Raw genomic sequence first — 14,648 nt, forward strand, 5'->3', positions numbered from 1 at the left:
TCTAATGACTTTGAATAAGATAAAAATAAAGATTACACATATGATATTAAAATGTACATAGAGTTGTGATTAAAAGAAAAATGCTTAAAAACAAGCTGCTTAAGAACAAAGTACTTAAAAACAACACATGTCTAAAAATGAATATGTGCAGAGTGTCCCTAATACTAAATGCATAAATGATGTGGATGACAAAAGGAAAGTAAATAAAAATAAATATAAATCTAAAAATAGAAATAAAAATAATAAAAATAAAAAGATAAGAATAAAAGTAAAAATAGAGATTACTCATAATAGTGAGAATGAGTAAAAAAAAGGGGGAAAGCCGGGTAAAAAAATAAAAATGGAGGAAAAATTTAAATGGAGATAGAACAATGTCCATATGTCACTTTAAATTGAATAATACTCAGTCAAAGTTTAAAAATGTAAAAATGTAAAAGAGGTAGATGACTCACAGAATGGTATTGATGTCTAATTCTTCGTTGAGTCCCCCGGGTTAGAGGACATTAAGGGCATATATCCAATATGTTTCCCCTTTGGCAGAGTCGCTTGAACCTCTCTGCTTCCGGGGGACCCTTTGGAATGGACTCTATCACCCAGACACCTAAGCCACAGGTCGACTTGGCATGATGGTGAAGAAAATGTCTAGGGACGCTATGTATATCTTTACCTTCTTGGATATAGCGTCTATGTTGGCCAAAGCGTGCTCGCAGCGCCCGTATGCTTCTGCCAACATAGTGCAGACCACACGGGCACACCAAGCAATACACTACAGAATCCGAAGAGCAGGTATGGAACTCATTTATCCCATACCTGAGCCCCTTGACAACAAATTCTTTTTGGCCATGTTTGACAAATTGGCAAGTCAGGCATAACGGTTTTCGGCATTGATACATACCAGTGATGTTGAAAAAGGAAAGAGACGGGGAAAGAAACTTTTTGGGTTTAAAGTTTACTAGGGGCAATCTTTGTTTTAATACTGGGTGCCTTCCTATATGAAAAAGTAGGTTTTGTGGGTAGTTGTGATTTTAGATGGGGATCCTGGAGCAACAACGACCAATGTTTTTTTTTTCAGGATATGTCTGGTGATGAGGTGGTCTCATTTACCCAACATCTCATGAGCTCTCCTCCCAATAAGCACACACATCTCAAACCTTAAACCCCGTACACACGTAGCGATTGTCGGCCGTAAATATTCGGCCGCTGAACGATCGGCCGATTGTCGGCTTGTTAGTATGATGCTTCCGACAGCCGACAGCGCATTTTCGGCTAAACAGAATCTGTCGTGCAGGCATTAAAATGTTTGTTGGCCAACACCAGAACGGCCGATTGTTCGCCAGTCAGTACAGATTTCGGCCGACAGACAGCAGATTTGCAAGACTGGGCATGCTCAGAAAAGAAAAAAGACAAGGAAAGTTAACCATCACATGACATCACTTCTGCAGTCGGCTGTTGTTGGCCGACAAAATTCGTGTGCAGTCTTTTGCAGTTTTCAACAGACACGACAGCCCTGGACAAAAGACAGCCGATCGTTCGGCCGACGATCGGTACGTGTGTACGGGGCTTAAGTCACAGTTTTATCCCACACATTCCAAGGGCCTTTGCATAGAAATGTTTTATCGCATTGTCTATTCGGATCTTGTGGAGATGTGCCAAAAAGCACGAAAAAACAATAAATATGGCTTTAATCTTACTAAAGCCGAAAACACAGCCCTAAAACAACTTATGTCCAACTCCCACATCATTATAAAACCGGCAGACAAGGGTAGGAGTATTGTAGTCCAGGATAAAGCCGACTATGTCAACGAGGCCAACCGATTACTCTCGGACAATAAGACATATGTCAAATTGAAAAAAGACCCACTACCAGAATATACTGTGGAAGCCAATATTCTAGCTAGTACGGCACAGAAGAATAACATTATCTCCAAATCCGAAATGTCCTTTCTGATTAAAGATTTTTTTGATACCCCCTACTTCTATCATCTGCCAAAGGTGCACAAATGCACCTCCAATCCCCCTGGCAGACCCATTGTGGCTGCGATGGATAGCGTGACTAGTGGGTTCTCACAATATACAGATGTGTTTTTACAGCCCATAGTGCAAGATCTCCCCTCATATATTCGGGATGGTATTCATTTATTAGAACTACTAGCCCCATATCTCTGGGAGCCCACATATCTTTAGGTATCCCTTGATATGCAATCATTGTACACTTCTATACCACACCCCGTGGGCATGAGAGCATTGGAATTCTTTCTCAGTCAAGATGAACCCTAGACAAGCAGAGTTTGTTATGGAAGCAACTCTGTTTTGTCTAACACATAACTATTTTCTATTCAATCAGGAGTACTACCTGCAAACCACCGGCACTGCTATGGGCACGAATTTCGCCCCATCATACGCTAACCTTACGATGGGACATTGGGAAACTCGGTACATTTTTAGCATCAATCCCTATACCTCCAACATTGTATTTTTTGGTCGTTACATCGACGATATTATTATTTGGGATGGTGAGGCCTCTGAAGTCACTAAATTTGTCACCAACTGTAATGAAAATGACATGGGTCTTAGCTTTACATCTGAAGTTGATCCAGACCATCTGGCTTTCTTGGATCTAGACCTATATCATGAAAATCGACAAGTGTTAGCAAAAAATTATACTAAACCCACAGCTGGAAATTTCCTGCTACACTATCAGAGTTGCCACCATCCACGTTGGCTTAATAATATCCCCAAAAGTCAATTTTGTAGATTGAGGCACAATTGCACTAAGATTTCCGATTATGAACAACAGAGAGAAGTTCTCAAGACCAAGATCTTGGAAAAGGGTTATCCAGGGGATCTCATTGAACAAGCTTACTCTCAGTACATTGCACCTCAGGCTACAAAAAAGACCAGGTTAAAGGATGATAATGTACATAGGACATTCACCACACAGTTCCATAATCACCACCGGCAGATGGAACGAGTAGTAAAAAAACATTGGTCTTTGTTGCTCCAGGATCCCCATCTAAAATCACAACTACCCACAAAACCTACTTTTTCATATAGGAAGGCACCCAGTATTAAAACAAAGATTGCCCCTAGTAAACTTTAAACCCAAAAAGTTTCTTTCCCCATCTCTTTCCTTTTTCAACATGACTGGTATGTATCAATGCCGAAAACCGTAATGCCTGACTTGCCAATTTGTCAAACATGGCCAAAAAGAATTAGTTGTCAAGGGGATCAGGTATGCGATAAATGAGTTCCATACCTGCTCTTCGGATTTTGTAGTGTATTGCTTGGTGTGCCCGTGTGGTCTGCACTATGTTGGCAGAAGCATACGGGCGCTGCGAGCACGCTTTGGCCAACATAGACGCTATATCCAAGAAGGTAAAGATATACATAGCTTCCCTAGACATTTTCTTCACCATCATGCCAAGTCGACCTGTGGCTTAGGTGTCTGGGTGAGAGAGTCCATTCCAAAGGGTCCCCCGGAAGCAGAGAGGTTCAAGTGACTCTGCCAAAGGGAAACATATTGGATATATGACCTTAATGTCCTCTCACCCGGGGGACTTAATGAAGAATCAGACATCAATACCATTCTGTGAGTAATCTACATCTTTTACATTTTTAAGCTTTGACTATTATTCAATTTTAAGTGACATATGGACATTGTTCTATCTCCATTTTCATTTTTCCTCCATTTTTTGTTTATCCGGCTTTCCCCCTTTTTTACTCATTCTCACTACTATGAGTAATCTCTATTTTTACTTTTATTCTTATCTTTATTTTTATTTTCATTACTATTTTTATTTTTATTTCTATTTTTATCTTTATTCTTATTTTTTATTTTTTTAGTTTTATTTTTATTCTTATTTTTATTTACTTTCCTTTTGTCATCCACATAATTTATGCATTTAGTATTAGGGACACTCCGCACATATTCATTTTTAGACATGTGTTGTTTTTAAGTACTTTGTTCTTAAGCAGCTTGTTTTTAAGCATTTTTCTTTTAATCACAACTCTATGTACATTTTAATATCATATGTGTTATCTTTATTTTTATCTTATTCAAAGTCATTAGAGTGTATAGCATTATGGCAATTTCCGCCTTTGTTTTATTGCCCTTTTGACATTCACCATAGTAATTTCTGTTGCATGTCCCCATATAACCGCCGCTGTGGATAGTTTCTGTTTACGTCTGATGAAGGAGCTAAGTGTGCATGCTCCGAAACGAGTTACGTCACTTCCGGTGAGCTTGCGGTCCACCGCAGCTTCCACTCTAACCATCTCCTCTGTGAAGCTTCCTGCATCGTCATCTCCCGGCTGCGGGCCAGTCGGGACACGGAAGATTGAATACAGGAAGCGTTTACACTATGGAACATGGACTTGAGAATACTATGATGTGAGATACTACTTATCATTGTCATGTAATAAATTTGTTGCTACATTCAGCGGCGCCTGTTTTTCCTCTTCTGTTGCCAGCAGGATTTTCCGTTTTTTGCCTGCCAGAGCTTCTCTGAACCACAGCAATACTAGTGAAGTCTGGTCCGTTAGAGCCCCTGACCATCTGGCTGTCTTACACTGGTGTCCACCCCTCTGGCACAAGCGCCCAACACCCCTTCCTCAGAGACTCCCCCAAAAGGGCAGCAGCGAACGGCCACTTAGACACCCCAGGGGAATGTCTCAGACAGTCCCCTCCTACATGAGCAGCCAGCAAAATGAGCAGCTCCGGGAGACATGCGAGTGTCAGATGCCACCTGCACCTTAGGCGCAGCCGCCGCTGCGACCCCCAAATTGCAGTGTGCAACGCACCGAAAACAGCCAGTGCGTCCACCAGCGCCTATCGCGGCAGGGAAGGTGGAAATGTCATCCTCATTATCCGAGGAGACAGGGTGCAAGGTAACAGACCCGGCAGGGAGGCCCACGTCTGCGGTGGCTGAGCCAGACTCAGGCTCCGAGACATCAGAAGAGGCAGGGGTAGGTGGAGAAACGTTTTAGTGCACCTAACACCCCCCCCCCCCCGAGCCCAAATGCGTCCCGAACTGCCGAAAGGGCATAGCCGGACAGTAGAGATCCGGAAGGCCCTGCGGCCTCCATGAGGGGGTCAGGTGGGAAATAATGGCCTGCAGGGTCCACACTGAACCTGAGGAACCCGCCAGCCACTTTTTAAAAAAAAATGAAAAAATTAAATTTTTTTTGAAACGGCCCCACAGCGTTACAGTGTCCCCCGGAGGCCGGGCACGCGCTAACAGACCCCCACGGAGAGACCACCCTCAAGACTCACTGTCCTTCAGGCACTCCAACCGGCCTTCACTGCGAAAAATCTCCAGCAAAATGGCCGAAAACGGGTGTACCAAGATGGCCGCCTCAAAAGAAGCAGACAGAGGCTACCACAAAATGGCGGCCCCGCCCGAAAATCCCAGCAATCGGGGGCCCCCCAGGGGAACCCCTAAACGCACATCCGCACCATCAACTTCAGGAGAACCCCAGCAAGGCCCCCCGCATGATCATTGAGCACCGCGGACATCGAACTCGCCCGGCCCCCCATGCGGCCTGCACACTAGGCCCCAGGCTCAGGTAGGCCCAAACAGTCCCCCACGTGGGGGGGGGTAGGGGGGGGCGGGGGTTGATGGTAGGGGGGGTGGAGAGGATGGGGGTCACAACAGGACAGAGGGAAACCCAGGAGTGCGAGGGTCCGACTGTCCCAGGGAGAGGGCCCGCGTCCACCCCGAAATCCGCCAGGGAAGGGGGGGGACATTTACTCACCATACCAGGAACACAGGCGGGCGCCATCTCATGACAGGACCCCACGCCACCGGAGTAGGGGGGCTGTCGGCCAAATAGGAACACTGCGACATCAGCCTTGACCCTGTTGTGTGCTTCCTGGCGAGACGTTTAACTTGTAGGCCAGTCCTACGAGATCCTGAAGATCTCACAGAAAAAAAGTTCCGGAGAAAAAAAGGCTAGCTAAAAAAAATTCTACATAAAAAAATACTTTTATGCCAGGACCAGGGATCCCAGCAAGGAACTAGGTCCTTACTCCTTACTAGGCAGGAAAAAAACGGACATCCTTTGCAGGAAGAGAGAGGGTGTACCCTCCGTGACTGCCCATAGGCGTAGCCAGAACTTTTTCCTGCCTAGTGTCCTACTCCTGTAGGGGGCAGTATAACCATACTGATATGAATCAGAGAGAACTGCGTCCGTCAATGAACGATAGAGAAAAAAAAAAAACTTTAAACATTCCAGGCTAGGGTCTCTCAAAATGTAATAGCCATCTAACATCTTTCGAGACCCTGTGTGTTTATTATATAATTCATTTATGTTTATTTTATTAACTATTTATTTTATTTGTTTTTATTATCTTTATGTTTTAATATGATCTATTTATGTTTATTTTATTATTTATTTTATTAAGTGTGCCCTAGACTGTGCCATGCTGTACCCCAGGGGTGGGGAACCTCTGGCCCGCGGACCGCATGATCGTTCTATCCGGCCCGCACAATCGTTGCGATCCCCCCCCCCCCCCCCCCCCGCTGTGTCAGAAGGAGCCGATGGCTCAGTTCTGACACTGTGAATCTCCGTAAAGGGTGGACCCGAGGCGCAGAGCAGTGCGCCTCGAGCCCGCCCATTTGTGTGACAATAGTGAATTAAAATTCGCTACTGTCTCACGGAATCTCCTCCTCCTTGGCCAATGCCATTGGCCGAGGAGGAGGCGGGACGCGGGAGGACTCGAAGAGACGCGGGGACTGAAGAGAGGAAGGCGCTGCTACAACAGGTAAGTCAAGTGCACTGGGGCTTGGCACGCTGTGGTCAGTCTGCATTAAAAGGGGGCACGCTGTGGTCAGTCTGCATTAAAAGGGGGCACGCTGTGGTCAGTCTGCATTAAAAGGGGGCACGCTGTGGTCAGTCTGCATTAAAAGGGGGCACGCTGTGGTCAGTCTGCATTGAAAGGGGGCCCGCTGTGGTCAGTCTGCATTGAAAGGGGGCCCGCTGTGGTCAGTCTGCATTGAAAGGGGACACGCTGTGGTCAGTCTGCATTGAAAGGGGGCACGCTGTGGTCAGTCTGCATTGAAAGGGGGCACGCTGTGGTCAGTCTGCATTGAAAGGGGGCACGCTGTGGTCAGTCTGCATTGAAAGGGGGCACGCTGTGGTCAGTCTGCATTGAAAGGGGGCACGCTGTGGTCAGTCTGCATTGAAAGGGGGCACGCTGTGGTCAGTCTGCATTGAAAGGGGGCACGCTGTGGTCAGTCTGCATTGAAAGGGGGCACGCTGTGGTCAGTCTGCATTGAAAGGGGGCATGCTGTGGTCAGTCTGCATTGAAAGGGGGCACGCTGTGGTCACTCTGCATTGAAAGGGGGCACGCTGTGGTCACTCTGCATTGAAAGGGGGCACGCTGTGGTCACTCTGCATTGAAAGGGGACACGCTGTGGTCACTCTGCATTGAAAGGGGGCACGCTGTGGTCACTCTGCATTGAAAGGGGGCACGCTGTGATCACTCTGCATTGAAAGGGGGCACGCTGTGATCACTCTGCATTGAAAGGGGGCACGCAGTGGTCAGTCTGCATTGAAAGGGGGCACGCAGTGGTCAGTCTGCATTGAAAGGGGGCACGCAGTGGTCAGTCTGCATTGAAAGGGGGCACGCAGTGGTCACTCTGCATTGAAAGGGGGCACACTGTGGTCAGTCTGCATTGAAAGGGGGCACACTATACCTTGATTACTGAAGGCCCCTTTCACACTTTTGTGACCTCAAAGTCACGCAATTTTTTACAGCATTTTTTGCCGCAAAGCAATGCCTATTACATTTATGCATACATTTTGTACGGCCCCCGAATGATGTTACAAAAATCCAATTGGCCCTTGGCAGAAGAAAGGTTCCCCACCCCTGCTGTACCCTATACTAATACTCTTAATAGTGTGTGGTAGCGACGGAAACAGTGCCTCGATGCAGAGACAAGGTTGGCCAGGACAGGAGGGACATAAAAAGCGGGCGTCACTCCTATATCCATGTTTTCTACAGACACAACTTCTTCTTTGCAGTGCTCTTTGGGTAATGGTACCAGGGAGGACATCCGTAAAATGGCTCATGTAGCCAGCTCACTGCATCTGGATTGTGGATTTGGGCCACAGCACCTTCTGGATACAGAACACCGGTGATGATCTCTTACTGGAATTTTAGGAAGGATCCACTTCTTCCTAATGCTTTGTATAGCACATAAGCGTTCAGCAGAGCCAACTGGAATAAGTATACAGACACTTTTTTGTACCAGTGTCTGGCCTTACGAGCAATTAGCCATCATCTGGTCGTTGAAGTCCACCCCTCCCATGTTAAGGCTGTATTCGTGGACATTCGTGGATATTCTCAACAACACCAGTCGCTGCTGCAATTTGGACTGTCACATCTGCGTGAATGGAGGACAGAATGAAAATATTCCGTGTGTCCCTCCACGTAACTGCAAGCAATTTATTACACTTCAAGCAGGCTCTCTCTCCCGTTTAAGTCGGGAATCTACAAGCTGTTGGGGGAAGCCCCCGCGATTAGGTCACACAGTGCTACATGCGCCAATTCCAGAATCAAAAATCAAAAAGGTGACTAAAAAGTGCACGCTTGTGTAAAAATAGTCCAGGTGTAAATAAATGGTACCCTTTTCCGAATAGGGGGTGACACCGAGTCCCAAACAAGCCTGCCTCTGCTCCCTATGTAGTCTGGGCATTTGGGGGGCTCCACATTGCTATATTTTCCCTTGCATATCTGGAAACTACATGTACAGCCTGTTGCCGTCACAGAGCTTATACATCTTGACCCCATATATATCTGGCACGCTTGCTGGTGGGAAACTGTTTGAAAACAAGGTGGCCAGAAAATTTAATCAGGGACTCATCAACGCAGATAGCTTGTTGGGGCATATAAGAGGCTGCAAACTTTTGGTTGAAGTGATTTACGAGGGGCGGTATTTTGTGGAGCCGGTCATGGTCATATCCAGGGTCACCCTGCGGAGGGCAGAATTCATTGTCATTGGAATGCATGAACCGCAAGATTTGCTCGTATCTAGCCCTGGCTATGGCAGCAGAGAACACGGGCATATGATGAATTGGGTCAGTGGACCCATATGACCACAACTCACTCTTTTTAGTAATGGCCATGATGGGGAATAGGCCCAGAAATGTTTTAAATCCGGAAACAGTGATACGTTTCCATGGCGGACTGTTTGAGGAGGACTTAGATTTTGTGGGGATAACAGAGACTTGGTTTGACAGCTCTCATGACTGGATGGCGACCATTCAGGGGTATGCCCTTTATCGCAGAGATAGAGAAGGTAAAAAAGGGGGAGGGGTATGTCTGTATATTAAGAACAGTGTACAGGTAGATATGAGGGATGATATTAATAATGGAGCTATGGACGAGGCCTATGGGTAGAACTTCAAAGGGAAGGCACTGTGGGGAAGGTAATATTGGGCGTATGCTATAGGCTGCCCAACCAGAGGGAGAAGGGGGAGGCGGACCTCCTTTTACAGATAGGATTGGCAGCAAGGATGGAAAATTTCATTATACTGGGGGACTTTCATTATCCAGATATAGACTGGGCAGAAGGAACCGTGCATTCAGCCAAGGCTCTGCAGTTCCTAAATGTTTTGCAGGACAATTTCATGGGTCAGATAGTGAATGCACCGACAAGAAACAATGTGGTACTTGACCTACTGATTACCAATACAGACCTGCTCACGGATATAGAAATATGGGCAACTTAGGAAACAGTGACCATAGGTCAATTAGTTTCAGTATTAATTATAGTAATAGGAAACACAAGGGTGATATAAGGACACTGAATTTCAAAAGAGCCAATTTCCCAAAACTGCGCTCTCTGCTAGAAAATATCATATGGGATAGAACCCTGGGAACAAAGAACACGGAGGAGAAATGGGAGGGCTTCAAAAGCATACTTAACAAAGGGATTGACCAGTGCAGTCCAAAAGGGAAATTTAAAAGAGCAAAACTAAACCCTGGGTGCCTAAACTCCAACATAAAAATGCATATTAATGCTAAAGGAAAGGCCTTCAAAAAATACAAGACTGAGGGGTCATTGGCAGCATTCAAGCATTACAAAGAGTGTAATAAGAAATGTATAGACAAAATCAGGGCGGCTAAAATAGAACACGAGAGACATAGCGGAAGAGAGTAAAAAGAACCCCAAGAAATTCTTTAAGTATATAAACAGTAAGAAAGCGAGGCCAGAACACATTGGCCCCATAAAAGACGATAAGGGAGTTTTGGCCACAGAGGAAAGGGAAAAGGCGGCAGTGTTAAATAATTTCTTCTCTTCAGTCTTCACAAAAGAATTGGGGGGCTACACTAACCCAGCTTGTTAGGCCAAGCTATATAACACACCTCAGGAAGTACCGCCATGGCTAACAGAAGATAGACTTAGAACTAAACTTGAGAAACTTAACATAAATAAATCACCGGGACCTGATGGCTTGCACCCAAGGGTTCTTAAAGAGCTCAGCCAGGTGATTGCCAGACCATTATTCTTGATCTTTAAGGATAGCTTACAGACGGGCATGGTGCCAGCTGATTGGAAAAAAGCCAACATGGTACCAATATTTAAAAAGGGGCCGAGATATATCCCAGGTAACTATAGGCCGGTCAGCCTAACATCAGTAGTCTGCAAGATTTTGGAGGGGATGTTAAGGGACCACATACAAGACTTTAGTAATTAAAATTATATTATTAGTAATATTCAGCATGTATTCATGAAAAATTGTTCTTGCCAAACCAATCTATTAACCTTCTATGATGAAGTGAGCTGCCACCTAGATAAAGGTAAGCCTGTGGATGTGGTGCACCTGGACTTTGCAAAGGTCTTTGACACCGTTCCCCACAAACGCTTACTGTTCAAACTAAGGAAGGTAGGTATGGACCATAAGGTGAGTACCTGTATAGAGAACTGGTTCCAGGGGAGGTTGCAAAGGGTGATGATTAATGGGGACTACTCAGATTGGGCGGGTGTAGAAAGCGGGGTCCCCCAGGGTTCTGTCCTGGGGCCAATCCTGTTTAATTTATTCATAATTGATCTAGAGGAGGGGATATCGAGTAAAATCTCAGTATTTGCAGATGATACTAAACTAAGCATGCCAATATCTTCTGAGCAGGATGTGGAAACCTTACAAGCGGACCTGAACAAAATAATGGGGTGGGCAACTACATGGCAGATGAGGTTTAATGTTGAAAAATGTAAAGTAATGCACTTGGGTGCCAGAAACCAGAAAGCAAGCTACTCACTAGGGGGGGAACCTCTGGGTGAGTCTAGGATGGAAAAGGACCTGGGAGTACTGGTAGACAACAGGCTTGGCAGTGGCATGCAATGCCAACAGAATACTGGGATGTATAAAAAAGGAGATTCACTCCAGAAATAAAGAGATTATTCTCCCACTCTACAAGACACTGGTCCGGCCACATCTGGAGTATGCTGTCCAGTTCTGGGCACCGGTCCTCAGGAAGAATGTGCTGGAAATGGAGAAAGTCCAGAGATGGGCAACAAAAATAATTAGGGGAATGGAGGACATCAGCTATGAGGAAAGACTACAAGCACTGAACTTATTCTTTCTGGAGGAGACGATTGAGGGGGGATATGATATCAATGTACAAATACTGTACTGGCAACACTAGCATATGGAAAAACCTATTCAGAGAAAGGGAATACAATAAGACACGTGGCCACTCACTAAAACTAGAGGAAAGGCGGTTTAACCTTAAAATACGCAGGGGGTTCTTCACTGTAAGAGCAGTAAGGATGTGGAATTCTCTTCCGCAAACCCTCGTATCAGCAGGGAGCATCGATAGTTTCAAAAAACTACTGGATGGGCACCTTAAAGACCACAACATACAGGGGTATACAATGTACGGTTAACAGCAAACACACACACACACATCATAGGTTGAACTGGATGGACTGATGTATTTTTTTTCAACCTCACTAACTATGTAACTCACTAACTATGGCAATTCTCTGGCAAGGGTCAAATTTGGATTTGCGGCGATAATTTGCATATAAACTGTTTTGGTCCACAATAGATCTGTACAGATCTTCCACGAAAAACAGCGCATAAAAATCAAGGGGAGTAAAATCGGTCGTTTCCGCCTGAATTACGGGTTGGCCAGTAAATGGGGGGGGGGGGGGGAATCGGGAGTACAGATGCTGCAGAAGTGGTGGGCTCCCAAACAGTATTTGCAAGCGCATCAGGACACTATGGGCTCTACGGGTCTTTGAATTCTTGGTGGCTGCGGGACACTACTTGTGCTAGCCACTGCACCAGCACTTATGGGGCTCGCCACATCACCAAGTGTTACTGCGGTGCTGGTTTGACTGCGACCAGGAAGGTGCATGGCAGTTCACCAGAAGGTAGAGCGGCACTAGACACTCTGCTGCATACGAGAATCCTGCAATTGGTAAACCTCAGCAACAGAAGAATGGGGTAGGGTACGCCTGACCTTAGCAGGGACCACTACTCCATTGTCATAGCTATCTGTCAGGGTGTCGCTGCTCTTTACAGGTTCAAATACTGAGCTAGATTCTGACAGTGAGGCTTCCCCATCGCTCTCATCTGTCATGCTCAGCATCATGTAGGCCTCTTCACTAGTGTACCTCTGTTTGGACATTTTGGCCAAAAAATGTATTAGGTACTTAGTGTGACTCACAGGTAAAAAAAAGAAAACTTGGTTTTTAAGGACTGTTTGAACCGCTACCAGAAAATGTAACTGCTAGTGCTAGCAGAGATCAGGACCTTGGGGGCTGGGCAGAGGGGCTAAACGCAGGTGCTGGCAGGTGGAGCTGATCCTGTTAACGCTGCGTTTTGGGAACACTATACTAAACTATTGGGAATGCTAGTATAGTTCTGATCAGATCAAAGATATTGATCCGTTCAGACACTATATTAGTAATAGAGGTGTTTAGTGTGTGTGTGTCATTACTAAATATGCGGCGGGCAATCTGACGCTATCCTGGATTGATGCTAACTAACATTTACGCTAACTGATGTCACCTGTGACACTAATACAGTGATCAGAAAAAAAGATCTGTACACTAATAGTGACACTGTGACAGGGCAATGAAGGGGGGTTAACTGGGGGTGATCAGGGAGTTAAATCTTTATTAGGGGATAGATGGCTGGTACCCTAAACCTATCTGGGACTGCCGCTAAACTACCACTAACTGCCTCTCAAATTAACTTGCATCACAAGTGCCACTAATACAGTGAGCAGTAAACTATCTGTACACTGTATATAGGGACACTGACAGGGCGTGAAAGGGTTAACTAGGGTGTGAACATGGGGTGACCAATGTGCCTATGTGTACTGGTCTCAGTGTAGTGCTTGTGTACTCACTGTCTGATGTTCTCTCCTCTCACGCCGGAACCGAAAAGGGCTGCAGGAGAGGAGATTGCATAATTTCCTGTGCCTGTGTTTACTTTACACAGGCACAGGACATTCTGCAATTGGTCAGAACCGATCACCAGGTCCAGGCCAAAATTCATTGGCCTGGACCTGATGACTGAATGGTTCTGAACTGAATCAGCACATGCGGAGACGGTGGGCGCGCGCCCCCTACTCCTACGTGCGACTGACGTACAGTTACATCAGTTCGCGCAGCTGAGCCACCTTGCCGCAGTAAAAATGTGGCGGATGCTCGGCAACTGGTTATGTCAGCCCAATCTTTGAAATTTCAATGTATATGTATCTAACCCAAGTAGATTGTGCATTTAGATTGCAACATGTGTGGCAATTCTCTTTATGTTCCTATTATGGTTTTAGTAGATTTGAATTTTTTCTTTTTACAATTGCCTACCCATAATAGGTTTGACAACATTTAACACATTCAATTAAACAACAAATGTAAACTGTGTCACCTTATCATGGTCACCATCAAAAAGCTGCAAGAAGCTGGCCTGTGTTCCGGTTGTACCCTTCACCCCTCGAAATCTGAGCTCATTTCGGGCTCGTTCTAAATTGTAAAGATCCATGCACAGGTCTTGAAGCCACAGACAAGCCCGTTTTCCTACTGTAGTCAGCTGGGCTGGTCTGCAAAAACAAACATTATCACTAAATAATTATAGTTAAAGTAGAAAAAATTAGCAAACAGGAAATAATATATTGGAACAGATCAGAGCTCATAGTAATAAGTGCAATGTTGTACTGATATGCAACATACTATATAACTTCAGTGTGACATAAGCGTTACAGCATAACCACCACTCCATTACAGGTGACATGCCGCCTAAAGGTAAACCTCAACTGAAACTAAAACTTTTTTCTTTTTAGGATTGCATAAAGTATGGTAGAAATTAAACTTCTGTCAGGTTAATTGCTCTCTGTGACCGTTTACTGAAGAGATTTCCTCATCAATTCCTTGCTGTGTTCCATGAAGTGTTTTGGCGATATTCTATCACCTCACTTATGGACTTAATGATGAATCTAATAAGTGATTACAACATTTGTCTATAAAATAATTATTCTAGCCAATGCTGTTGCGGCTATTACCAATAAAAACAATACTGGATAACTGCTAAAAAATAAAAGATCCAGTTTAATTTTACAGAAAAGAAACTTTAGATTAATCAATTATCAATATTCAAATATAACGTAGATGATAAAACCTTAAAAGCAG

At 45.1% G+C, this 14,648-nt stretch overlaps 1 protein-coding gene across 1 annotated transcript in view; it reads right to left on the reverse strand.

Moving 5' to 3' along the window:
- ADSL (adenylosuccinate lyase) overlaps positions 1 to 14,648 on the reverse strand; it is a 481,027-nt gene that overhangs the window by 280,007 nt on the left and 186,372 nt on the right. The window contains exon 5 of the mRNA XM_082265904.1: positions 13,891 to 14,062. Within this exon, the coding sequence (XP_082122030.1) occupies positions 13,891 to 14,062 (172 nt within the window). The remainder of the gene's footprint in view (positions 1 to 13,890; positions 14,063 to 14,648) is intronic.

The sequence above is a fragment of the Pelophylax lessonae genome (genome assembly GCF_965119305.1).
Source record: "Pelophylax lessonae genome assembly, chromosome: 8".
Taxonomy (NCBI): Eukaryota; Metazoa; Chordata; class Amphibia; order Anura; family Ranidae; genus Pelophylax; species Pelophylax lessonae.